Source organism: Trichoderma gamsii (assembly GCF_001481775.2).
Source record: "Trichoderma gamsii strain T6085 chromosome Unknown Scaffold_41.2, whole genome shotgun sequence".
Classification (NCBI taxonomy): Eukaryota; Fungi; Ascomycota; class Sordariomycetes; order Hypocreales; family Hypocreaceae; genus Trichoderma; species Trichoderma gamsii.
This window is the reverse complement of record NW_020171378.1, coordinates 191322-215340: the sequence shown is the minus strand read 5'-3', so window position 1 is coordinate 215340 and position 24019 is coordinate 191322. Positions and strand designations below refer to the sequence as shown.

Here is a 24019-nt window from a genome sequence, read left to right as displayed (position 1 = left end):
ATTAGAAGATACAATAAGATTTACGTTTTATTTATCATTGGGCATAATTGAGAAGTCATTTGTGAAAAGTACAGCTCTTCGCCGACCTCAACAAGTCCGCGAAATCAGCATCTGATGTAGACGAAGAGGCGTTTTAAAATTTACCCAAATAGGAAAATTTACAAGAAACACAATATCCTAAAATGAATTGGCAACAACGTTATTTCTTCGGCTTATAGCTAACCTCATAGAAAGCTCCCGAAAAAGCCGATCTAATAATCTTATTCGACATCTTTTTTTAAACTTTCGAGCTGCTGAGCTTCTCTACTCATTGACACATAAGATCACCCACTAAAATATTGAGACAAATTCATGGTCTAGGACGATAGTAGAAACTCTATCTGCGATAGATGAAATATCATTGGAGGAGAAAGGCCATCGGCAATTGAGTTCATAAGCATGGCATTCTTTGTGTCTTCAATTGTTGGTTGGTTTAGCGTCCTGGCCCACCGCGAGGACCCCGAATAATATGGGCCATGGTGTCGGGAGCTCTCAATTACGCGCATAACGTTGCACAAAACTAGACCTATATGTAACTGGCCTTCTACTTGACACACGTACAGTATATCTTGAGGAGAAGGGAGCGCTGCAATGTCATGCGTCGTCATCAAGGTTGAACAGCATGGCACAGACAAAAGAGAAAGGTATCGAATTGCTTACACTCCATCCGGGCGTTTGTTAGGTGGGGTTAGTGATAGCGATTCTATTCTACCCATTGACCGCTACGTCACTCGCGCAGGGGCTAGCCAACGCTGGCAAATGAAACAATCACAATGCCAGGAGATAGAGTTGATTTGTAGGATACACAGAGCTGGGCGTAACTGAATAGTAGTACGTACGGGCTCTACTTGGTAAGCGCTCTTTGGAATACTCTACAATAGGAATATTCCTATTTGGGATTCGCTGAGAGGGTAGCGATATCATATCGTTGAATCTCAAGTATATAACCATACTGTTGCGGCAGGATTTATTTTATTGTACGAGCAAGAAACAAAAAAAAAGGCTCGAATCGACTAAAAGATAAACTGGATTGATACTCGCATCAAAATTTTTATCATGTATAGATAGCCTCCTATACACATCGCACCAGCTTACACACAATCATGCCTTCGTTCAAAGTCTACAAGGGCTCTGCCGAAGGTATCCAGGAGGGGCAGACCACAAAGCCAAACCTAACAGGCGACCAAGTTTTTGTAAAAGTCTCGGCATCTGGCCTCTGTGGCACAGATCTGCATTACAGAGCGGCCGGGATAGCGCTTGGCCACGAAGGAGCAGGAGTCGTCCAAGAGGTTGGACCAGATGTCAAACACTTGAAAGCCGGTGATCGCGTTGGATGGGGGTACCAGGCCAATTCTTGCGGTCTATGCGAACAATGCTTAAGTGGAAACGATGAATACTGCCCTGAACGAGAAATTTATGGCGAGGCAAACCAGGATCAGGGCAGTTTTGGAGAAGCAGTTGTCTGGAGAGAGGCGTTCTTATTCAGAATCCCAGACACTATTTCAGATGTCGATGCAGCGCCGCTGATGTGTGGTGGTGCAACTGTTTGGAGCGCTCTACACAAATATGGCCTGTCATCTACATCCACCATCGGCATTATTGGAGTCGGCGGTTTGGGCCATCTGGCTATTCAATTTGCCTCTAAGCTGGGCATGAACGTGGTAGTCTTGTCTACCAATGAGTCTAAGAAGGACGAGGCCCTCAAGCTGGGCGCCAACCACTTCGTCAACACGAGCAACACAGAGGCCATTGACATTGGCCCCTCGAAGCTGGACGCACTTATGGTCACAGCGTCTGTTGAAATCAAGTGGGAGACCTACATGCCTCTCCTCAGACCACAGGCGATGATACTTCCTCTGACCGTTCATTTTGGCAACTTTACTATGCCCCATTTCCCCATGATTGGAAACGGACTGCGGATTCAGGGCACAGTAATTGCGTCAAGGTTGGAGCTGAAGAGGATGCTGGACTTTGCTTCCAGGCACAACATCCGACCAGTCACTATGCTCTACCCATTAAACAAGGTGGGCATTGAAGACTCTATGAAAACTCTGAGCGAAGGAAAAATGCGATATCGAGGCGTTCTGGTTGTTCAATAGTTAGTTTCAGATGATAAACCTTCAATAGAGTATATAGATCAATGAACAAAATGACATTTTCCTATTAAATACGGCACCATAGTTCGCCAGCTGAAGCTACCGTCTATTTATCCAGAAACCAATAACTTCATTATTAACATATTAAGCTAATATGCTAGCTATAATGAACAAGTCCTATCAAATGTCATACTTGATTTGATGAGAGGTTTAGAATAGCGAGACCAAATAGGTGCAGTAATCCCTTGTGGTGTTCTATCGCATGTAAACGGTACCCAAGGTGCCCCTTGGGCAAGCTTCAACTAACGCGACTAAAAGATACGATATCTTGTTACGTATTCAAGATATGTAGCACTAAATGCCGCACACGCTTCTGTTCTTTCGTCTTCGTCTTCCGAACGCACAGTCTATTAATCTTAGTAAAATGCAAGTATGTTTGAGGCGCCTTACTTCTAATTGCTACTACTGAGAGTTCAATTCAGCTAATTCTTCGGCAGAGCAGGATGCAGCTCCGACAAAGCGGGCAGCTTAGCCCGAAAGAGCGTCGCATGGCGCTTGTGCTAGAGAATATTAGGCAAACAGTGTCGCTATCCATTCTACTCTTTTGGGCTAGACGGCTGATTCAGGGCAGAGCGCTGAAAAGTATCGCGAGATACTTCGGCATTTTACAAATGGGATGCTTACAAAGCTGGCACTGATCTAGACATTACGCACATATTAACATATTAGGAACATAGCTGCGAGACATTGATTGTTACCCAGTTGTTGCTCGTGTACGCATATGGACAGAATATTAGTATATATAGGCATATGTGAATGGATCAGATATCACGAGTGGTTATAGCACGACTTCAAGTATATACGAGTCAATCAATATCATCAACACCTTCAAGCTTGTCAGGCCATTACCGCCACATTTTTTCAATCCAACCATGGCTAGCGCTACTCGAAATGCTCTCGCTAAAAGCTTCAAAGCTTTGCACACTCCTCATCATCCCCTAGTATTTGCCAACGTGTGGGATGCAGTTTCTGCGCGCGCTGTAGCATCCCTACCCAACGCAAAGGCCCTTGCCACAGCTAGCTACGCGGTTGCAGAAGCAGCAGGCCTCAAAGATGACACTTTAACACTGGATGTTAATGTAAACTCTGCTAAAATTATCGCTACGGCTATTAAAGAATTCGGAAAGCCACTATCGGTTGACTACCAGGACGGATATGGAGATGGGCTAGAAAGCGGCCTGACAGAGCTTATTCAAGCTGGTGTTGTCGGCATTAACCTGGAGGACTACAATGGAGTCACAAAGAAGCTGTACAGCGTCTCTGAGGCAGCGGATCGGATCAAGAGAGCTATGGCCACGGCTACTTCACTGGGAGTGCCTGATTTCGTCGTCAACGCCCGGTGTGACACCCTCGTTCAAGGAGGTCCTCTCGAGGAAGTAATTGAGCGAGGTCGTGCATACCTTGCCGCTGGCGCCACTACAGTTTTTGTATGGGGTGCCGGCCGAGGTGTCTCACGCAACGAAGTCGTTGAATTGGTCAAGGCCTTTGATGGACGACTGAATGTTTTGCTGAATCTATCCGGCGGTCTGACGGTGAAGGAGCTGGCGGACATTGGAGTTGCGCGAATCAGTATTGGGCCTACTCTGCAGATTGGAGCTATGGCGAAGCTACAGAAGGACGCTGAAGCCATTCTGGCAATGTAATTTACTCGTACAAAATATTAACGAATATGGTAGTGGCAGAGTCCCTACATGATTTAGTGTTTAACTTAGGCGGTATGAACTCATGTCATAGGTCCTGTTAGAAAAAGTTGAAATTTATTTTTTGTTATGCTGTATGTAGTGAAGAAGTGTCGTGCGAATCTCTAAGACCGCGGCTGGAACCCTTATTTCCTCTTCTTGCAGTTCTCTTCCCATATCATACTTATAAATAGGATTTCTACTCTGATTATACTCATTAATCAGTATAGTTACATCTTATCTAAGTACTTGAAGTATTACGCAAAGCCGTATAATAGAAGTAAGAGTTTGTATTTTATCATCTATATCATGATGAGGAAGGGTGCGTAATCACATCATTCATTGCGTTGCATATGGTCGTATTAGTATAGATTGATCTAGGTAACCATTATTAGTACGGAAATACCCACCATCGAGCTTTACGAAGGAACATGATTTGTTTGCCGCTAAAGATATGGACGCTGTAAGTCGTCTATGACCTCACACATTGCCAATGGCATTGTATTGGAGCTCAGATTCTGAATACTATTTCGCCTTTACTGGAAGTAGGGTTTGGAACATTCGAATTGGAATTTTCGCTAGCTAAAATATGCAGATACACTAAACAATCTCCAGATATTTGAGCGACTCGTCCATTGAGACGAAGTCGCCAACGGGAATGCCTAGGTCTTTGTAGGACAGGAATTCACCCTCTTTGTAAGACCAGTAGGTGTCTTTATAATCGGCCATCCAACGTGTCATGTCGGCGAGTTTTGTCCATTCAGGGTACAATACGCCCATGACTTCGTAGCTCGTACTCACATAAGCCGCCTCCTTGCCATGCGCCCTGGCCCAACGCTTCAACAGCTCTTCGAATCCAATTTTGTCGGTATAGGCAAAAACAATGGCGCCATTCTTGGTCTTCTCTGGCTGTTCCGCTATGGCCTTGACAAACGGTCCAAGATTCTTCTCGACGTCGCCAATATAGACCAAGGCAGCGTCTGGCTCATAGTCTCCGATGACGACATATCGATTGGCTTCCTCCACCCAGACAGGCTTATAGCAGGGATAGTTAAAATTCAAGTCATACCAGCCAACCAATACGAAGGTTGTCTTGGCAAGAAGATCAGGCAGGGTGCGGATGAAATCATTGGCCGCCTCTTTCCCCTCAAAGTTGGGACACGCGTATTTGCCATTGCTAATCTTAGAAGTCGAGGGCAGAGTGCTCCAGATGAAATGCTCAAGCGTAGGCGTGGCTTGCGCGGCACGCGCGACGTTGCGACCTTGCTCGGCCTCGATATCCCTTCCTCTCTCGCTGCCATACTGGAGAAAGCCGGGAACAAAGTCCGTGGTGCCAAAGATGACATGAGAGCCCTCAAATGCCACCCCCAATGTAGCTTCATCGTTGAGATCGGCCTGCACAACCTCGACTCCTCTGGCCTTGAGAGCCCTAGCGGCACTGCTGTCTGTATTGCGTGTTATGCCGCGAACACGGTACTCGGGCTTTTGAAGGAATACATCGACAGCAGCTCCGCCTTGCTTGCCTGTGGCTCCAATGATGGTTGCAATCTTCTTCGACATTGTAAAGTGGGCAAGGAGATGTAGAATTAGAAATCAAGGCTGGAGTGGTTGTTAGGTGTTGATGGGCTGAAATGTTGCTGCTGTGACTGCTGTGACTGCACTGATATGTTCTCGTAGGATTGGGTGCCAGTCAATCTCTTTTTAACTTACTCAAAGACTCATTCCATGGACATTGAATTCCTGGATTTGTAAGTTCTTCTGAAATATATTGGGGTTACTACCACGCATTGTTTTGTAAGACTATTCTAGCAGTGTCTGTAATAAGTAATATCAGGGCGTAGAAAAAGGGTCTGAACGCATTGGCAGATCATTGCTTCCGACAGGACAGGGAATATCGTGAGTACAGTATTTACCCAAAACAGACAGCTGGGAGGACAGATGCGACTCTGGCCTAAATGCGGGCCGTAGCTTGGTGGCTTTCCGAGGTCATCTGGCAGTGATTGCCGAGTGGCTTGAAACATAGACCAAGCCCAAAGACAGTCTAGGGCTCCCACTGATTGCCGGCAAATAGCTCAAGGCTACATACAGCTAGACGTGTGTACTTGATGCAGCAACATCGAAACGTATACCTATAGGGATTCTAGTAAGTTAATACTCCGAGTTTCTGCAGTTCGTTGTTCTATGAAATCTGATGCTGTTCTCGCAAGAATCACCCCAAAAAGAAACAGCTTTCCATCAAGGATTTGTGAGCTCCAGCTCCACGTTAGCGCCTGGCGGAAATTTTCTTTGCGCTTATGGAAGCTGCCCCATTACCCCTTTCTACTAGTTCTAGGCTCTGGAAGCTATGCTAGGGAGATTTTTAGAACATACCTCTTCTTCTAGCGCTGTCGATCTTCTTAGCCTAGGTCGCCATGTTGCGACACCTATGTACACATGCATTGAAGCTCTGTAGTTGATTAGACTACATCGAGGCATCAGTAATATTGTCTGACATGATGAAAAGAGCCATGGCAGCAATACGAGTTCATTAATAATGGACACTAAGGGTATCTCAAAAGCTATTCACCTTGGATCTAGGCCCATACATCTAACCTAGTAGTACACGCAAATTGTCTCAACTAAGCTCCAACGGCCACAATTTCCCCAAAAAGCTTCTCTCGTTTCATGAATAGCGCCGCCATGAGGAGAACACCGCCCCCAATTGGCAATAGATAGAGCGCTTTTTGTATGGCCTGTGTGATTGCGTTCACCGCTTGATCGCGCAGCTCGCCGCTGATTTGCTGAAAAAGTATACTCTGTGCGCCGGATACTGCGTCCACTATGTCTTGGTGTGAATAGTTGGTCCCGACGAGCACTCTCTCCAGGTTGCTGACTGCTTCTGCTTGGAAAATCTGGCCAGCAATAACAAGGGAAATGAGGTTGGCACTCAGCTGCGCTAGATTCTGTAGGCTTATAGCATATCTAACTTCTTGGGGCTCCACAACAAACGACGCCACAGCATAGCCGAGCTGCGTAGTGAGACCTGTACTAACTGCATTAATAATTGACAGCCCATTAAAATACTATATATAAACTTTTTCTTTTATATATACTATAATTATATTTTACTTTATACCTTAGGGCTAGGTAAGTACTTATATAAAATATTTTTAAAATATTATAATTAAAAATATAAAATAAATTATTTTAAAAATAATTATTTATAATTTTTTTTTTAATATTTTTTTCTTAGAATTAATTATTTAATATTTTATTTATTTTATATTAAATTTAAAATAGCAGGCGTATGGGTGACCTTTGCATTAGCGTTCACAATGGCAGGCGGGCAATGGGCGTGGAACGATGGAAGAACCATTTCTATGTTTGTTGTATTCGGCATTGTATTGATTGCGTATGCTTTACAACAGGGTTTGTGCCTGTGTACAAGTCGAGAGACGCGATCTTTTCCCGTGAACTTGCTGTTCACTCGGACACACTTTCTGCTCTACATCGCCATGGCTGCTAACGACGCTACCCTCTTTGTCTTCCTCTATTTTTTCCCCATCTACTTTCAATTTGTACACAATGATTCGGCACTGGAAGCTGCTGTTCGACTATTGCCATACGTCATTGTAATGGTCACGTTCAATCTGGGAGCTGGCCATCTCTTGTCCAGGGTGAAGCGATACATGCCGATATACATCTTTTCTGGCCTTCTTTTGACAGTTGGAGGCTCTGAGGACCGGTTTGAAGGGAAGCCGCTCGCGAAGAACTGCACTCAATCTACGCTGGAGCCCTTTTTGCCAGTCACGTCATACCAAAAACACCACCCAGTCATTTACCCAGTGGGCAAGCAACCCAGCCTATTTCTACTCGCTTCCCGCATATTGCACGTTTACTGTACAGTATATTAGAGACTACAGGCTTGCCAAACACCCAAATACATCTACTTTAAACAAGCTTGAGGCATTGTGTTGCGGAGGACTTGGACTATAATCGTTAAGCTATCTGTTTAACCAGAATTAAGTATGTTTATACATGATTCAAAATGCCCATTCACAAAACACCGTAAAGTCGTCGATCTCTTGGGTTGATTCCCAAGTTACCGCACCTGGCTAACCTTAATGAGACAAGTACCCTCCATCAATAGTCAGACAGGTCCCATGCACAAAGTTGCTCCTGCTCCCTAGTAGCCAGACAATGCCCTCAGCTACCTCCTCAGGCAGACCGAAGCGCTTCATAGGCGTCCAGTTGTTGACCTTCTCCAGCGCGTTGCGCTGCATTTCTCCAGGCACCGATGTCAAGGGTGTCTTGATGTAGCCCGGTACCACCGCATTCGACTTCACCTCGGGATAGTCAAGGGCGGCCGTTTGTGTAATACCCACCACTCCGTGTTTTGCTGCTGTGTAGGCGCCGGAATGACGCAGGCCAACGAGGCCGGAGAGAGATGCGATGTTGACGATGGCCCCACGTTGGAGCGGAGCGTAGGTGCTGATAAGGCCGTGATTAGTTGCACATTTCCTGTTTCATACAAACTTCTCGAAGGGTCGGGCACATGAGTTGATAGGAATGATAAGGATATACCTAGTCTGGAACGGCTCCTGCTTCATCATCTGCTGAATCTCTTCCTTGACGCACGCAAAGACACCGGTAAGGTTGACTGCGATCATACGGTCCCACTCATCCTGTTCCGTCTCGGCCAATCCATGCTTGATGGCGCCAATTCCGGCGCAGTTCACAGCGTAGTCAACTCGTCCAAACTCCTCTACCACCTTCGTTATCATCATTTGCACAGACTTGGCATCCACAACATCCAGAGCATATTGTGTAGCCTTAAAGGACGGGTTGCTTGCGACCTGCTGCAGCTCGGCGACCACAGTGGATGCAGCCTTGGACGATATATCAGCGACGCAGATACCCGCGCATCCTTCCCTCGCTAATAATAAGCAGGTGGCCCGTCCGATACCTGAGCCACCGCCTGTTACCAAGGCGAAGCCTGTGATTCCAAGGGGGTGCGTGTTGGCAGTGGTGGCCATATCGATTGTTCCTCCTAATCTGGATTGGTGATGTTGGTATGACTTCTGCTCTCGCTGACTCGTGTTTGGCAACCTAGGCTATGATCTGTGCAGAAAATCATAATCTCGCAATTTCTATGTATTTAATTTGCCATAATCTTGTGCTTGTTTATTTGATCGGTGCATCTGGTGGGATTTGGACGGAGCGAGGGCGGAAATCGGTCCACCTTCCGAGGCGGAACCATAATCCCGTCCATTCGCAAATATGCCTATTTCGGTGTAGTCTTCTTTTTCGTGCTGTCGGAAAACTGCAGAGTAGACTTGACACCAACCACGAACCGATCTCGCATTACCCATCGAAATTCGATCTGTTCCGAGTCATGCTTGGTTGTGAAATTAGCTATGGTCACGTATTTCTTCAACCTGTCATAAATGGAGAGGAGAGAATGTTGTGTGAGCAGGGTGCCATCTTGGAGATGACCTCGGGCTGCTGACTTGATTAGCGTATTGCATCGAGAATTGGCAGTCAAAATGCTTCCGGTTGATCGCATTTGCAACGTAATAGTACTTAGTGGACAGCATTTCAATCCCTGTGCCACATTATGTTCTAATAAGCGAGATGCGGAATCTGTGGAAGCAACAGCCACTATCCTGGTTCACCAACCCCGCTCTAGACACCATTTGAGTCGGAGAGCACACTTTCTAGTCAATCTGAAACCCAGTGCCAAGGCTTAGACCACTCTATTCAACCTACTCCATCTGTACTATCGGGCGTACTATAATACAACTTCCAAACTTCTTAGGTATATTGACTCGCTTGGTTCATCTAGACTATTTTCAGTCTCACCAGTCTCTACCTGGGTCCGGTAGATGGCCTCAACATTGGCAAGCTTCAAATTTGGGCTTGTTTTAACCTTCCCGCGTTTCCTAGCCTTCCCAGCCTCAGTCTCAGCCTCCAGACACCTGATCTGTTGCTGGGAAGAAGCCAATTGGACGTCCTTTGCGTTACAAACTTTCTAGACGTCTAGAATAAGTGACGTTACGTAGTGGTGTTACGGACCAGGTCATGATGCAGGCTACCCTGCCAATGCATAAGGATGTTCAGCACGGACCTATCAGCCTGCAGGAGGAGAAACAGGGCCACGTGTCTGATAGTCTTGTTCATCTTCAGTGATAAATCTAAGTATCAATCTCACACATTGATAATACTCTATTGCCTTGACGAAAGTTTGTGAAATTCTTTAGCTACTTGACAAGGCCTAGCTTACTTACCCTAAGCAACTGAAAATCTTACGTTCCCTTACATATTAGACTACCAATTATTCCGGAAGTTCTTGGCTCGACGGGTAGAATAACAGGATTATTAGAGTTCTCAAGCCAAAGAGAGTTAAGTATTAGCTTAGCTAGTCCAAGACCCGTTGCTTTCTATTGAATAAGCTAGACGCGTTCTCCTATAGCAGTCAAAGAAGCCGCACTTCCTGACTACTGCAGAATCTGTCAAGTTGACTAAGTTACTTAACTCTTTGTGAAAAGCTACCTCAAGTGATAAGAATACGCTGGATCCAAGAGCTATAAAACATGATAGGTATAAGGTGGTAGGAAAAGTAGGGGCATATTGTGCTAGAAACAGAGCTATCGAAACTCGGTAAAAATGTAGCTTCCGTAGCCGTCGACTACAAAGAGCCGCACTTCAGAGGCACAGGACCTCGGGATAAAGAATTTTTCTACCACTCTACAACGGTAGAAGCGTGTACAGATTACGCAGCGGAATTATATGTTCATTAGCCGAGATCATGATAGCTTGGTTAGTAAGCATAGAATTGAAAGCTTAATAACAGATGACTTATGGCAGAAAGACGGCTAGCTTGATATGAATCGCGACGAAGCCCCAGAGGCGCGAGTGATTAGCCCGTTTGTATTGAGAAATGACTTTTGATCTATCTTAGAATGGCGGCGCTGCTTAACGCTAAACTAATTGATGGTATTCCAAAACACGTCACGCACGATCCTTAGCCAGCAGTGGATGTGGTGACCACCATTAATAGCCTTTTCTTTCGTTAGACGTATGGCCTCCTCTTTGTGTATTTCATCTGTTTCCGCTGGGTATATGTGAACGCTTTGAAAATTCTCCCTTTATGATCTCGCCTATGCGTGTGCCTTAGCGTGTCAACTTGATGGCGTCGAGCACAGCATTTGTCTGTATCGTTGGACTCGCGGGATTCTCGCGCCGTTGACGCCAATTGAGCCATACCGCAATGTAACAGATGTCAGCCTCTATAGAATAACTAATTTCAATACTATTACTTGCAATAAGATGGTCATTGGGGTTGTTGGCGCTGACATATTAAACCCACACTAAAGAGTGTTCAGCATTCTTGCCAGAGCTATAAGCTATCGAGCACGTCATTGGCTTGGGTGCGCAGGTGGAAATCTCTTGGTGATTGCTAATTATTACTATAACATGCTGTGGCTTACCTTAGTTCGGCGATGCTGGACAATATCAAAGCAAGGTCCATCTTCTGGGCTTCTTCGCCGATTTGAGCGCATCTATATGTGCTTGGACTTTCCTGACGATGCTCTGGTTGTCAATGCCAAATCTCTTGAAATTATCAAGACCGGCACCGGAATATCCAAAAGAGTCCAGCGCAATGGACCCGGTACAGTACCGCGCCCAGATGGTAGAAACATATGCCTCGACGGAAATAATGTGGAGCGAACCTGAAAGGACTTCATCCTGGTAATCGCTGGCCTGCTGCTCAAACAGCCTAATGCAAGGCATGCTGACAACTCTTGTTGGGATACCTAACCCATCGAGCTCGTCGGCTGCTGCTGTCGCAAACTGAAGCTCCGAGCCGCACGAAACCAGGGTCACCAAGGCGTCTTCTTTCTCCTTGATGACATATCCGCCCTTGGACACCTTCGCCCGGTTGGTGTTAGGAATCTTGAACAAAGCCGGGTCACGAGCAAGCGAGATGATGCTCTGCATCTTGATCGCTTCCAACGCCACCATCCACGCGCCGACCACTTCCTCGGCATCTGAAGGGCGCATGTATAGTAGGTTAGGCATAGCGCGATAGAGCGAGTCAAGCTCGACAGGCTGATGTGTGGGGCCGTTTTGACCTTCTCCGATTGAGTCGTGGGTTGCCACATGGATGACTTGCAGGTCGCTCAGTGCTCCCATCCTCACCCCCGGTGCGGCATATAGGTAGAACATGAAGAATGTTGCTGTGACGGGGATAATGCCCTGTGGAGAATACGCAGCAAGACCATTCGATATCGATGCCATGGCGTGCTCTCTGATGCCATAACGGATGACTCGCCCTTCTGGGTGAGCGCTATCAAAGATCCGAGGAGACTGATCCCCCATTTGATTGGAGTTCCAGAGATCTGCTCCGCCGGCCATCATGCTAGGAATTTGGGCCATGAGTTTGTTGAAAACAGTGCCGTTGACTTCTCGAGTAGACTTGATCGTGTTTGGAACTTCCATACTAGTGAGAAGGTCTCCGACATCTACCTTTCCGGTCATTCGGTCTTGGAGACTCTTGTACGCCTCGGGAAAGGCAGCTTCGTATCTCTTCAAGTTGTCATTCCATTTCCCTTCAAGAGCTTGGCCGACGGCTGCACACTCAGAAAAGTAGGCTTTTGTCCTGGCCGATAAGGTGTGTGTTGTATCGGTGCCAGAGGCGTAGAGAGAGGCGTCGTCATTAGTGTAAGTGCCGTGGTGGGACTTGAAGGTACCGGCAGTAGAGGTGCCATAACCAATCGTCGTGCGGATGTTGATCATTGTGGGTTGACCCTTCACCGACTTTGCAAGAGTCAGGGCAGCCAATATGTCCTGCACAGAAGTGTCACCGGTGAATACATCAATCACATGCCAACCAAGTGCTCGCAGCTTGGCATTGGTGTCCTCGGTGACGATCCAGTGTAGCGGCCCATCGCAGGTGACTTGATTGTTATCGTAGCAGAGAACCAGGTTGTCAAGACCCAGGCGGCCTGCGATAGCCATGGCTTCTTGGGCAACACCTTCTTGGAGACATCCATCCCCAGTGATGCAGTATATCCTCGAGCTGATGTTATTGTGGCCGTCATGGTTGAAAGTGGCGGCATAGTGCTTGGAGGCAATGGCCAGCCCAACGGCGTTGGCTATTCCTTGACCGAGAGGCCCTGTCGTCACTTCAACTCCAGGGACTTGAATCTCGGGATGGCCGTGGCAGATCGTTGATTTCCATGTCCCGGTTTTCACATCTACCGCCTTGGGACTTGCGTACAGCTTCACTTCGTCTAATGTCATGCCGGGATAGCCTGTGACGTGCATCATGGTGTAGATGAACATGGCGGCGTGGCCATTTGATAGCACCAGACGGTCGCGGTCGAACCAATCTGCATTGAGCGGATTGTATCTCATTGTATGCCTCCAAAGCGCAACCCCGAGAGGTGCCATACCGATGGCGGACCCTCCATGTCCACCGCCATTTTGACGGACGATATCAATGAGGAATTTCCTGATTTCTCTCACTGCATTCTCATCATCGGACAGTGCGTTTGCGAGAGACGATGTCTTGTTGACGCCATTTGCAAGAATCCGACTCATTGTGCAGGATCGTGGTCGTTTGACGAGCTCCGTAGCGGATGGTGTGGACTGTGGAGTCTGAAAGAATAACTAACACCGATCGTTACTCCGACACTGACAGCATAGCATGCAAAATATGTATTACGCTGTAGCAACCATTGGGGTTTTGGGTATGACATTTCCTGGTCATGGAGCGATTACCGCAAATTGACGGCCGTTCGCTCAGGTTGTACTGGGATAGGGGCGCCGGAATCTAAATTCCGCTCCGCATGCGCAACGAGTGCGACGACGGGCATCTCACCGCCACACTGCTGGCCGAGAATGAAGGTCCATTCTCGGGAATTTGAAATGCCTTGTATGTCAAGTGTCAGGAAATGGATCGTAGAGACAAAGAACCCGAAATCTTGTTTCCGTAGAGGATTAGGTGACGGCGTGGCTTAATGTGCCGTTCTGCCAGCTGCACCATGCCTCTCACAATATGACGGTTCATTATCCGATACAATGCTGACAGTTAGCCAGACTGGGCACTCGCTATCCATTTGGCTCAATTGTAATTACTTATTGAACAACTACGTGACTTGATGATGGATGACATCGAACGGTTCTAGAATATGGCAATGGCCCCAGGAGGGCTTCCCACACCACCTCGGACATTCAACGGTGCGCTGGTGAGAAAGAAGCTCCATCGCGAATGCTGCTCGCACTGCCTGCTCAACTCCTCCAGATTCCATAGTTCACCCAGCGGTGTCCCCCACCATACGAGAGACCATTCATGCAGGGCCCACGGGTTTTCCATGTCTCTTGGCCACGCCTCGAACGCCACCGTATCCCCGGCCATTGCTGCGAAATGGTGCTTGTAGAGCCAACGGACTGTCTCTTCGCTAGGGGCGAGTCCAATAGCGTGGCTATTCTGCTGAGTTCCTGCACGGCGCTCGTTGTCTGTCGATTCGTTGTGCCGCTTTATGTATCCCGAACGGATGAGCAAGATGTCGCCTTGCCGAGTAACGGTGCCCTGGTGAGCGAGAGCTGCTTCGAGATCAGATACAGTAATCTCGAAGGTCGACCATGCGTCTGGAATTCTTCCAGTCGTTTTCTCGTAATACCTAACCTGCGTGTAATATGACAATTGGTTAAATATTACGACCGATGTGGTGCGGGCGGCTGTAATATCTTACCATATCAACTAGAATACCTCGACCGACGATGCCGCCCCGCTCGCACCAGTCTACTCATGGTCGATTAGCCATTGTACGACGACATACACTATTTTAGATCTGCCTAAGGCTTACTGTGAATTCCATTTCTGTCGGATGTCTTGGCCTCTTCGTATGTCAGACCGTTGTAAAACATCTGCCCTTTCTGGTACGCATACTGAGCACTTCTGGTCAGCTGAGAATTCAAACGATTTTTGATTGAAGGCGCCTACATGTTTCAGGCTATCCCATTGCGAACCACTTTGAGTGTTGAGATGTAACTCGTCATCGAGCGCATATTCGTTGAGTGTTGCTGACGAATCTATGACCTTCTGGTTGATGGTTCTCCGACCGAAACCGGGGAACTTGAGAGCTTCTAGAGGCCAATCTAGTTGAACGTGGCGTCCAGTTTCAATCTCGGAGCTTGCCGCTTTAACGACAGCTGTGGTGAGAAGATTTAGAGCTGGATTCCCCCCCCCCCGTCAGCATGTAGCCATAAGTCCAAAGCTGGGGGGACTTGAGCTATTATACATCCAACCTGATCCTTCACACCATCTCGGTCATAAAACCCCCAAATGCACCCTTTGGGGCAGCGGGCAACCTCTGGAAGGTCGTCGAAGTCTGGAAACATGAAAGTCATTGTGAGTATCAGCAGTAAAGAGCAGCGAAAAGTAGCAAGGGCAGCACCAAGTGGTCAGATAATGTGTGATTTTTACAAGCCCAAGGTCTAGAAGTTGTCCATTATTATCTTTCGTTGCACGGATTAGGGGGGCTCTGTTCGTTCCCCAACTCACCAGGCGCGGACAAGCCCCCGCCCGCAGATACGGCACCAAGGCGGCGGAAATACTCTCCGGGATTCAAAATCCCGTGAGTTCGTCTCGACAGCCATTTTTGAATTATTTGGTCGGATCTTAGTAAGTCTAGTTTGTCGGCACTTCGCAAGAATGATTTTGGCAGATGCTTATTAGCTACGTGGCAAATGGAAGGCAGTACCTACCTGTAATTACATGTTGAATTGGCAGGTTAATAAGTTTACATAGTTTTAGGATAGTTCACTATCAGACAGCTATGGAATGCTACAAGTTTGGTGCTTTAATTCGCCAAATTATAAGCGGCTACCTGGCAATCTTCGGCGAGAGCCTCCCAGAAGCTCGGCGCGTGAGGATTCCACCCCAATCTCTTCGCTCTCGAAGACTCAGCTCGGCTGTTGGATCCCCATAGGTACAAGACACGGCCAGGGTCTTCAGGAAGAACCGCTGACAGCTGTTCCTTGTTCCACGATGCTGCCTTGGTGCCCTGGGGCAACCAACCCTGCTCCAGGCCCAGCTGGTTGATGGCCTCCGCAGCAGATTTCCATGCTACCTCGCTGGCGACGGCAAAATAGAAACCCTATGTCACCAGGTTCAGTCGTTTGCTCTCAGCCTTGGCCATACAGAGTGAAGATCTCACCGTGGCTGGTGATACGTACCTCTTTGCCGTATTGCAGCTCCTGGCCACCCTCGAGATGCTTGTGTAGAATGAGCAAAAAGAGGTCTACAACATCGTCGATGTGTGTGATGGCTCGCATATTCTCTCCCGCACCAAGGTAGAAACATTCACCGTATTTCTTCGCCGCAGCGACATAATCAGGGACCATAAAGGTCGCGCGGTTTCCGATTGTGGAGCTCTGGCCGTAGATATCTGGGGGGCAGATGGTCACAGTCTTAACCAGGCCCCTGCTAGCGTCTTGAATCCATTTATCGATGACGTGGTGCTGGGCACTGTCGGGCAGGTCGTAGATCTCCTGAATCTCATTGATGTCGTCCCAAACATGAGGATTGAACTTACCTTCCCAGGTCTGCTCACGCTCGTCCGAGATGCAGCCCGTCCCGGTCAAATGGATCAAAAAACTCATCTCTGTCTTCTTCCCGAGACCCGAGAGGATAGCCTTGGCACATCCAGGGTGGTCAATGTCTCCGGTATCTAACAATAAATCTGGAATCAGCGGCACTGTCTTACTCCTCTTGGTCAATTACTCGACGCTTCCTCTGCGGTGGACGTACGGATGGTGATGTCAGCATCCTGTGCTGCTTTTTCAATTACATCAAAGTCATCGAAGCTGCCCTTGACAACCTTGACATTGGGGTATTTAGCTGCAAAAGCGCTGGTAGGTGTTCGAAGAAGAGCTGTGATATCAAGATCCGGGTAAGTCGCAATGATCTTGTTAAGGACACTTCCTCCAATGAATCCGGTAGCTCCGGTACTAAAATTCTGTTAGATAGGCGACTGACTGACTGTCGGGGCCTTGATTTGCAACAACATACATGAAAAGTTTCTGACCAGCCATGGCTGAGTAAGGCCCTGGTTTGGGTAATTCACTTGAGATTTTGAGGTGTTTTCAAGAAATTTCTCGAAGACAGTGCGTCTTTTGACTATATGACTGGGTTAATACGACATAGGGACCAGGGTAAGTTGCAGGGTTAGTTGAGGCTGAGAAGGTGGGGCAAGGGAATTTGCAATTCCGCAAATCCGTACTTATTGTGTGTTGGAGAAATGTATTCTGGTCAGTGAGAATTGGGCCATGTTTCCCATGGGATCAGCAGACCGCAGAACGGCCATCATCTCCGGGTTAATACGGATGTCCTGCTCATTCCCAGGCAGAGCACTGTATTACAGAATTAGGGCAGTGGCAGCCCACCCTTCTCACAGGTATAATTTTTTGAAATAACAATAATACGCCGGGATCAACATTGTTATCTGTAAGTGCTGCAGTTTATTTGTATAACAGCAGCATGCACAGTGTTTGGTTACCAGGAGGCACCGAATTTTTTTTTTTTCTCCTCTACTATACAGCAACTACTCCGTACGTGCTTCGAGGAATTCGCCTTGTATATGTCATCCTGCTTCTGCGCCAGGATCATGCCCTGCTTCGGGATCCGTGTTGACAAATATTGTGCTCTCGTCGGGATTAGACGGGAGCAGTTGGTCTTCCATCCGTCCCGTCCCATTGAGCCCTTCCAGCTCAACATTGGGGTCGGTCCAGTTGAGGAATTGCCACGCATCGTACATTTCCTGTCTGCTCTTTGGTATGCCTGGAAGGGGTGTTTGCCGCATCGAGTCTAGTGGTACTCTGAATGTCTCAAAGGCGGAGGGCATCATAAACTGTGGAGGGTTCAGCGGGTTGAAAGAAGCTGCAGATGACAGACTCCGTCTCTTTTGCCGAGAAGTTTCTGTCGTGGAATTGTTACTGTATATAGAGGAGCCGGGTCGCTTCACATTGCGAACGGTAGCTAGCCTCTGCCATTCCCTCTTAATGAGAATGATTACTTCGAGGGCTCTCGTTGCATTTCCATAGGTCTGTCCAATCTCACCAAGCGACTGGCAGCAAAATTGCAAATCATCGAGAGCAGTCTGCGACTCGCTTGGGCTGCAGGTGCATGCATTGTAGATGTGTACGAGCGATCCCGTGAAGATGAGATGGACGATCTGAATGTTTGTATAGCGCAAAGAGTGCTGTTTCCGGAAGTACCGGAGAACCTCTACTAGACTATGGGCGGCAGAAATACAGTCGGTCCGGACAGTAACCACGGCCGACCGGCCTTCGTCAGACATGGATTGTGTCCACCGCAGGATATCTCTAGAGAAATAGGGTCGGAAGAGAAAGATAACCAGGGCGTAAAACTGCATATGCAGCTGCAGGACATGCGGGAGGTACACCTTATCTTGGACGGCCAGGTTAATTCGCAGCTCTTCTGGTAGGTTGTCCATCCAGTCCCAGAGCTCCTTTCTTGTGCGCGACAGGAACTCGACCATTTCGTTCGCGTCAACATTGCGGCCGGCGTATAGAGTGCGGTTTATGCGTCGCATAAACTCGCACAGCGTGATGTTGGCATCAGTGCAAGCCTCCAAGGGGTCGAGCATGGCACCTTCAAAAGCCATCACCGATCTATCGCCAACCTTGGGCGTCGTGGGCGACCACATCTTCTGTCTGACGGAATCCAGCTCCTTCAGGGGTCGTGAGACAGAGATGTCACGAATGCTGATTCCCCACGGCCGTCCCATGTAAAGACTCCACATGTTATCGTGAATGAACACGCCCCAGAACGTTGTCCTTCGCACGTTGAGGTCTCTTTGCGTCAGGATGCCATTCTTATAGTGTTCCGTGAGGTCCAGGTGGAGGCCCAGATCGGCACTCAGGCGGACAGCCATGCCGCTGTATAGATAGCCCCTGGCATCGCGGGTAAACGCAGCCTCTGACGCACTCATAATTACCAAAGCCTGGACCGTCGCGACGCTCGGACTGTCCATCTCTATGTCTAGGAGGACTTTGGCACGGGCAGAGAAGAATTCTGGAGCCGGTTCCGGAACACCAAGTTGTTCTCCAGAGGCGAGGTTGGCGCCAATGGCGCAAATGGCATTATTCAGGGTTTCAGAGTAGTACGGAGTATTGGTTACGCCATCAAGGCACCTTTGTTTCTCCAAATAGAAGATCTCCTCGTCAATCACGTGGATGGCGGGGTCTTCCCAGGTGAAATATAACTCGGCAAGGCGCATCTCGATTTCTGGATCAACTCGTTGACCCAAACCGGCTCGCCTCAGCGCCTGCGAACCCTCGGTTGCCACGTGTCGGATGGTGGACCGAGAGAGGGACTGAAGGCCGCTATGGTAGAGATGTAGATTCGATGTCGGACCGTAGTAGCGTAGCTGGCCATCCTCGGCAATCTGAAGAGAGCCGACTCTGGCTGCCAAGGAATTGGTGATATCATCCGGGGCAGGGGTTGGATCCGGTAAGACTGGCGCGTAGTTCAAACCAGGGCTGGGGGGAGAGTCGGCATTCAAGGGCAAGGAGAAGTCAAACTCATCAGTGCCGTCGTCAGGAAAGCTCGGCGTGAAGCCGCAGAACGTATTCTGGAGCGGCACGTATGCTGGTTCATGCGGGACATTGGGTCTGTCAAACAGAGCACTCTCGGGGAACGACACTGATCGTGTGGTGACGGTAACCGAGTCCTGGGTGGCTATTGGTGGTGATGATTCTAGCGTGGGTGGTTTGGATGGTGGACATGGTGATCGGGGCGCATGGGCAATGTTACTTGTCGCATCATCTGAGCTCGCGTTGAGCGGATTGGAGGTGGACGATTGCCTGGCACTTCCCCTGCGTCGACGGTTATGTGACTCTTGAGGTTCGATTGCCGGCGGTACGGCGATATTGTGAGCCTGGAGAGTGCCTTCTAGTTGTGCAAGCCGTGCCGCCAGCGCACTCTGCGACTTCTTAATCGACACTCTGATGCGTAGGCAGTCAATAGAAGATTTTCTTGTGCAACAGAGCGCAGCATCGCTGCGGCCAAGAGTAGATAGCACACCACGTTACATACCTCCTCTTGTCGTCGTCCGGATTGTAGATACAGGTTTGCTTGAGAGAGTTGCAGTTGGCACATGGCGAGCGGCCGTCGCACTGAAGACACACATATTAACGATGAATACATTTTCCCCCAAGAGGCGAGCAATCTCCACAAAGATGAAATCAATTCACCGCGCCTCCCGTCCTCACCTTGATCTTTCTCCGCCGACAATGCCTACAGGCAGTGGTAACATGCTTCTTGGTGTCCATCTTTGGTGTATTCCCCAATCTGGAGAGGCGGCAATGCAACCTCGCGAGGTTCGCAAATGACAATGAAACAAACAATGCAACAAACTTCTCGATGGTCAGAAACAGGTAGGATACTAAACTTGGCGCTGCAACCAGAGGTTGGATGAGGGTCAGGCGGCTCTCCTCTCCATTTCATAACTGCGACCCGGATCCCCTCCTCTGGAGCTACCCCAGCAAAACCCCGCAGTATGGTTAGGTTAGTCATTTCGGGTGTCCTTTAGCTTGCTAGGGCCCACTTAGAGACTTTTCCTCTTTTTCTGGCTGAGACTCGTCTCAGATCCGCCGACCACCTGCGACAAATGTATGTACGAGTATTGGAGTATGGCGCTTGCAGCTCTTTAGCGTGAGTCCTATCGCTAAGCAACCAAATCAACCCCCCCCCCACAACAATTCCTCAAATGAAAGAGAGAAAGTACAAATTGGCCTTCGTACCTGCCGCCACCCCCGCTCCCCACTCCATTGCCTGCTGCACCATCCCTGGACTTAGTTCCCACTACACACGTGGTCTTCCAGTGCCTTCTCGGATCCATGCGTTTTAGCGCAATATGCCAATGGCTTCTAAATTGTTATCTACTTTCGAAATCGCCAAAACCACCTCAGAGTATGGGGTGAACAATTATTGAAGTGTTTTGAATAGTTGCAGTAGGACTTGCGTTAAAAAAAAACATGAGCATTTTACTCTGAATATGTTCGTTGAACATGTAGTCTCTGGAGACTATTTCACAGTAACACAGTAGACTTCTGTTCAAAGGTATACAAAGTTGTAAATCCACTCACTCAGTAAATTCCCTTCAATTCCTGCAATTACAAACTTAAGGGTTAAGGATATGATAGCCACGCATTCTACGTATCCATATGATTAAGACCTGGCAGATGTAGCACTTGGGCACCTCACACCACACTCCCATTAGGTAGTGTTGCAAGGCATTTGGTAGCAAATGCTCTGGAATCCTTGATACCCTCTGAAGACAAGATAGCTCGTGGCGAGAGTTTATCCCTTCAGTGCGTGATTCGTGTCCATAATTACAATATAACCCCGCTTCCTCTTCAATGTATGCTCCCGAGCACCTCAATTGGGACATTCGAGTCCACTTCGTACTGTTAGAGTTCATTCAAACAAACCATTGCACGGCAGAATATCGGCCTCGGAGGGGAAAATGGCTACCTCCCAAGTCCGGCAATACGTTACCCTCCACTAGATCTGACGACGATGTAGGGCGTACCTGGTCAGTAAGAATCACGTCAGTCGGCTCCAAGGCTCTACACCGTAAGCTACGAGGTAAAGAGGTCCAGCTCTTTGCCATCGGAGGCGCTATTTGGTACCTGTAAGTCACACTTCCTCGTTGACAGGCCTCGGCCAGCAAGCAGCAACAATAGGCCTTGAGTCCCGACCTATTCAATCTCAAACTCACTGAAAGCGCTACCTGTTCTCGCATATGGGACTTATCACAGTGTGCATTGGGTAGCTATTGACTAGGTAACTAGCCAATCCACTTGTATAACATGGTTATATCAGCTCTCTCATATCCTCCTACATACGCTACTCAGCTTCCTCTGGCTTGGCCCAGTCATGAACCTAAATCCGCGGAGCTTTTCTCTTGATTACCCAGATTTAGTCTCTCTTTTCATCGATTACAACATCAAGATGCGACGTGTTGCTGATGGTTTCAGCATTTTGTATGGCTTTCTCCTGTGCTCCAGCTGAGTGATAATATCCAGGTACTGCGAATAAGCTATCAATTTCCTCGAGACTTTTACCCTTGGTCTGTAGATGCCATGTTAGTAATATATCCAAGTAATGGGATCATCGTCAGGAATATAAGCTCACCTCAGGGCACATATAGTAGACGAACGGGATGACTCCAAAGCAAGCAATGATCTGCCAGACCCAGATCTTCCAAACTGTCCTGTCCACTCCGATGCCACCAGCAAATACAGTGATGAAAGAGAACAACCATTCTCCGAGCGAACCAGCGGCACCACTGATGTGACGGTATCGGAGAGGTGCGATTTCGGGGCCATAGAGCCACGGGCAGCCTACCCAGCCGTATCCGTAGGAGAAGTTGTATACAATGACAGCCGCGACAGCAGTCCACTGTGTCGCTGAGGTTTGATGGGGGAGACCGATCATAATAACGAACAGCATCATGGATAGACCACAGACCAATGCAGTCCATATCATAATTGGGCGGCGACCGAACTTTTCAATTGTGCCAGGGGTGAAGTAGGTCCCGACGGCAAACAAGGTGTTCATGACCGCAGCCAGGAGTTGTGCCAGGAAGGGGGAGAGACCAATGTTCGCGAAGATTCTAGTGCTGTAATACACCAACATGTTGATGCCTAGAAAATGAGCGGTTAGTAAACACAAAATGTGTCTCGTATAACATTCATGCCTTGACACCAGTCTTTCTTACCCATCATTTGTTGAATAGAAAGAATAAGGAAAGAGATACGGATGCGGCGACCAGCTCGCAGTTCTGTCTTGTCCCAGAATAGGAGGCTCTTCCAGTCAAGCTTGTTCTCGTCCTCAGCCTCCAGGGCGAGTGACGTCAGGATTTCGTTCTTTTGTTGCTGGACCTTCTCGCTATCCGTGGGTAAGTCGTGAAGAAGAGCAAGAACCGCATCGCCTTCATCTATGCGCCCACGCGCATAGTACCAACGCGGAGTGTCCGGCAGAAGCCAGAGGAGGAGACCGGATGCTGCAGCAAAAACAGCCTGGAAGGCAATGGGAAATCGCTAAAGTCTGTTGGCAACTTGGAAGACAAAAATTTATCAATGATAGCTGCTTACCCAAGAAAGCTGATTATCCATACGAGTGAAGCCAAAGTCAACCCAGTACGCGATGGCAATACCGGTGATGAGCCAAGCGCACTGCTTCGCAACCTCCGGTCCTCGCTGGGAGGATTCGATTCCCATCTCGGCCTAGAGAATGCCTGTCAGATCGAGGAGCATTGCATAGACACAAGAGGCAATCATCTCCTACCATGTATGTTGGGACAGTGCTAGAAATAAGCTGAGTAGTTGTTAGAAGCAGACTTTGATTCAGACGGTGGAGAATTATCTTACTCCGACTCCGAACCCCTGTTTCTCAAAGTCAGCAAGTTAACCGCGTGTATATGAGCTTCGGTACAACTTACACAAAGGCATCGGGCAACAATGATATGGGGGACAGACATGGCGCTGGCCTGCAGAGCCGCGCCGACCACGACGCAGAGGTCACCGAGGAGAATGCAGCCCCTTCTTCCAAGAGGCATACCGATGAAAAAGACACATGCCGAAATCACCGTAGCAGCCAACACATATGAAGATGCAACCATGGGAACCGTAAAGTCGTCGGTGGGGTTCTATTGAGATGGGTAAGAAGACGCTCCATATCTGTCAGGATTGGTATTACGTCGATGGCATCTAGAAACGGCTTGGTGTTCTGGACGCCACCCAGAACACCGGCATCATAACCATAGAGTGCAAATGCCTGATAAAGGTGTAAACAATGTTAACCAGTTGCCAGAATATTGGTTCGGACAGCACAATTACATACCATCGCACAACTGGCTGCCATCATGCGATAGGCAGTTTTGCCCCGAAAACGGGTCTTGGCAGTGTCGAACCCCATTGAGACTGTCTGACTTTGGATCCTGGTATATAGTTGAAGATAAAAGCTCTGATCACAGTTCCCAGGTTAGAGATGGATGACCAGATCGGAGGTTACACCTGATACAGCCGCAGGCGGCGGCGTTATGTATAGAAATCATGAGGCCCTAA

At 48.3% G+C, this 24019-nt stretch overlaps 8 protein-coding genes across 8 annotated transcripts; 2 read left to right on the top strand and 6 right to left on the bottom strand.

Annotated features, from left to right (window-relative positions):
• Nucleotides 1-1142: 1142 nt before the first annotated feature.
• On the top strand, nt 1143-2138 carry TGAM01_v209024 (hypothetical protein; the record flags this gene model as incomplete). Its single annotated transcript, XM_018807373.1, has 1 exon — nt 1143-2138. The coding sequence occupies one exon, from the start codon at nt 1143-1145 to the stop codon at nt 2136-2138; it is 996 nt and encodes a 331-aa protein (XP_018659360.1).
• A 929-nt stretch (nt 2139-3067) lies between these two features.
• Nucleotides 3068-3838, top strand: TGAM01_v209023 (hypothetical protein; the record flags this gene model as incomplete). Its single annotated transcript, XM_018807374.1, has 1 exon — nt 3068-3838. The coding sequence occupies one exon, from the start codon at nt 3068-3070 to the stop codon at nt 3836-3838; it is 771 nt and encodes a 256-aa protein (XP_018659361.1).
• Nucleotides 3839-4474: 636 nt separating this feature from the next.
• Nucleotides 4475-5434, bottom strand: TGAM01_v209022 (hypothetical protein; the record flags this gene model as incomplete). The annotated part of the gene is made up of 1 exon (XM_018807375.1): nt 4475-5434. One exon carries the CDS (start codon nt 5432-5434, stop codon nt 4475-4477), a length of 960 nt encoding a protein of 319 aa, XP_018659362.1.
• A 2540-nt stretch (nt 5435-7974) lies between these two features.
• Nucleotides 7975-8889, bottom strand: TGAM01_v209021 (hypothetical protein; the record flags this gene model as incomplete). Its single annotated transcript, XM_018807376.1, has 2 exons — nt 7975-8344; nt 8438-8889. The coding sequence occupies 2 exons, from the start codon at nt 8887-8889 to the stop codon at nt 7975-7977; spliced, it is 822 nt and encodes a 273-aa protein (XP_018659363.1).
• Nucleotides 8890-11368: 2479 nt separating this feature from the next.
• Nucleotides 11369-13459, bottom strand: TGAM01_v209020 (hypothetical protein; the record flags this gene model as incomplete). Its single annotated transcript, XM_018807377.1, has 1 exon — nt 11369-13459. The coding sequence occupies one exon, from the start codon at nt 13457-13459 to the stop codon at nt 11369-11371; it is 2091 nt and encodes a 696-aa protein (XP_018659364.1).
• Nucleotides 13460-14716: 1257 nt separating this feature from the next.
• TGAM01_v209019 (hypothetical protein) lies at nt 14717-15262 on the bottom strand (the record flags this gene model as incomplete). The annotated part of the gene is made up of 3 exons (XM_024550468.1): nt 14717-14758; nt 14811-15073; nt 15163-15262. 3 exons carry the CDS (start codon nt 15260-15262, stop codon nt 14717-14719), a joined length of 405 nt encoding a protein of 134 aa, XP_024404802.1.
• A 2243-nt stretch (nt 15263-17505) lies between these two features.
• Nucleotides 17506-20218, bottom strand: TGAM01_v209018 (hypothetical protein; the record flags this gene model as incomplete). Its single annotated transcript, XM_024550467.1, has 3 exons — nt 17506-19891; nt 19983-20062; nt 20159-20218. The coding sequence occupies 3 exons, from the start codon at nt 20216-20218 to the stop codon at nt 17506-17508; spliced, it is 2526 nt and encodes an 841-aa protein (XP_024404801.1).
• Nucleotides 20219-21869: 1651 nt separating this feature from the next.
• Nucleotides 21870-23870, bottom strand: TGAM01_v209017 (hypothetical protein; the record flags this gene model as incomplete). The annotated part of the gene is made up of 9 exons (XM_018807381.2): nt 21870-22022; nt 22086-22597; nt 22672-22993; nt 23048-23179; nt 23241-23270; nt 23324-23338; nt 23395-23601; nt 23652-23729; nt 23796-23870. 9 exons carry the CDS (start codon nt 23868-23870, stop codon nt 21870-21872), a joined length of 1524 nt encoding a protein of 507 aa, XP_018659368.2.
• Between the last annotated feature and the right edge of the window lie 149 nt (nt 23871-24019).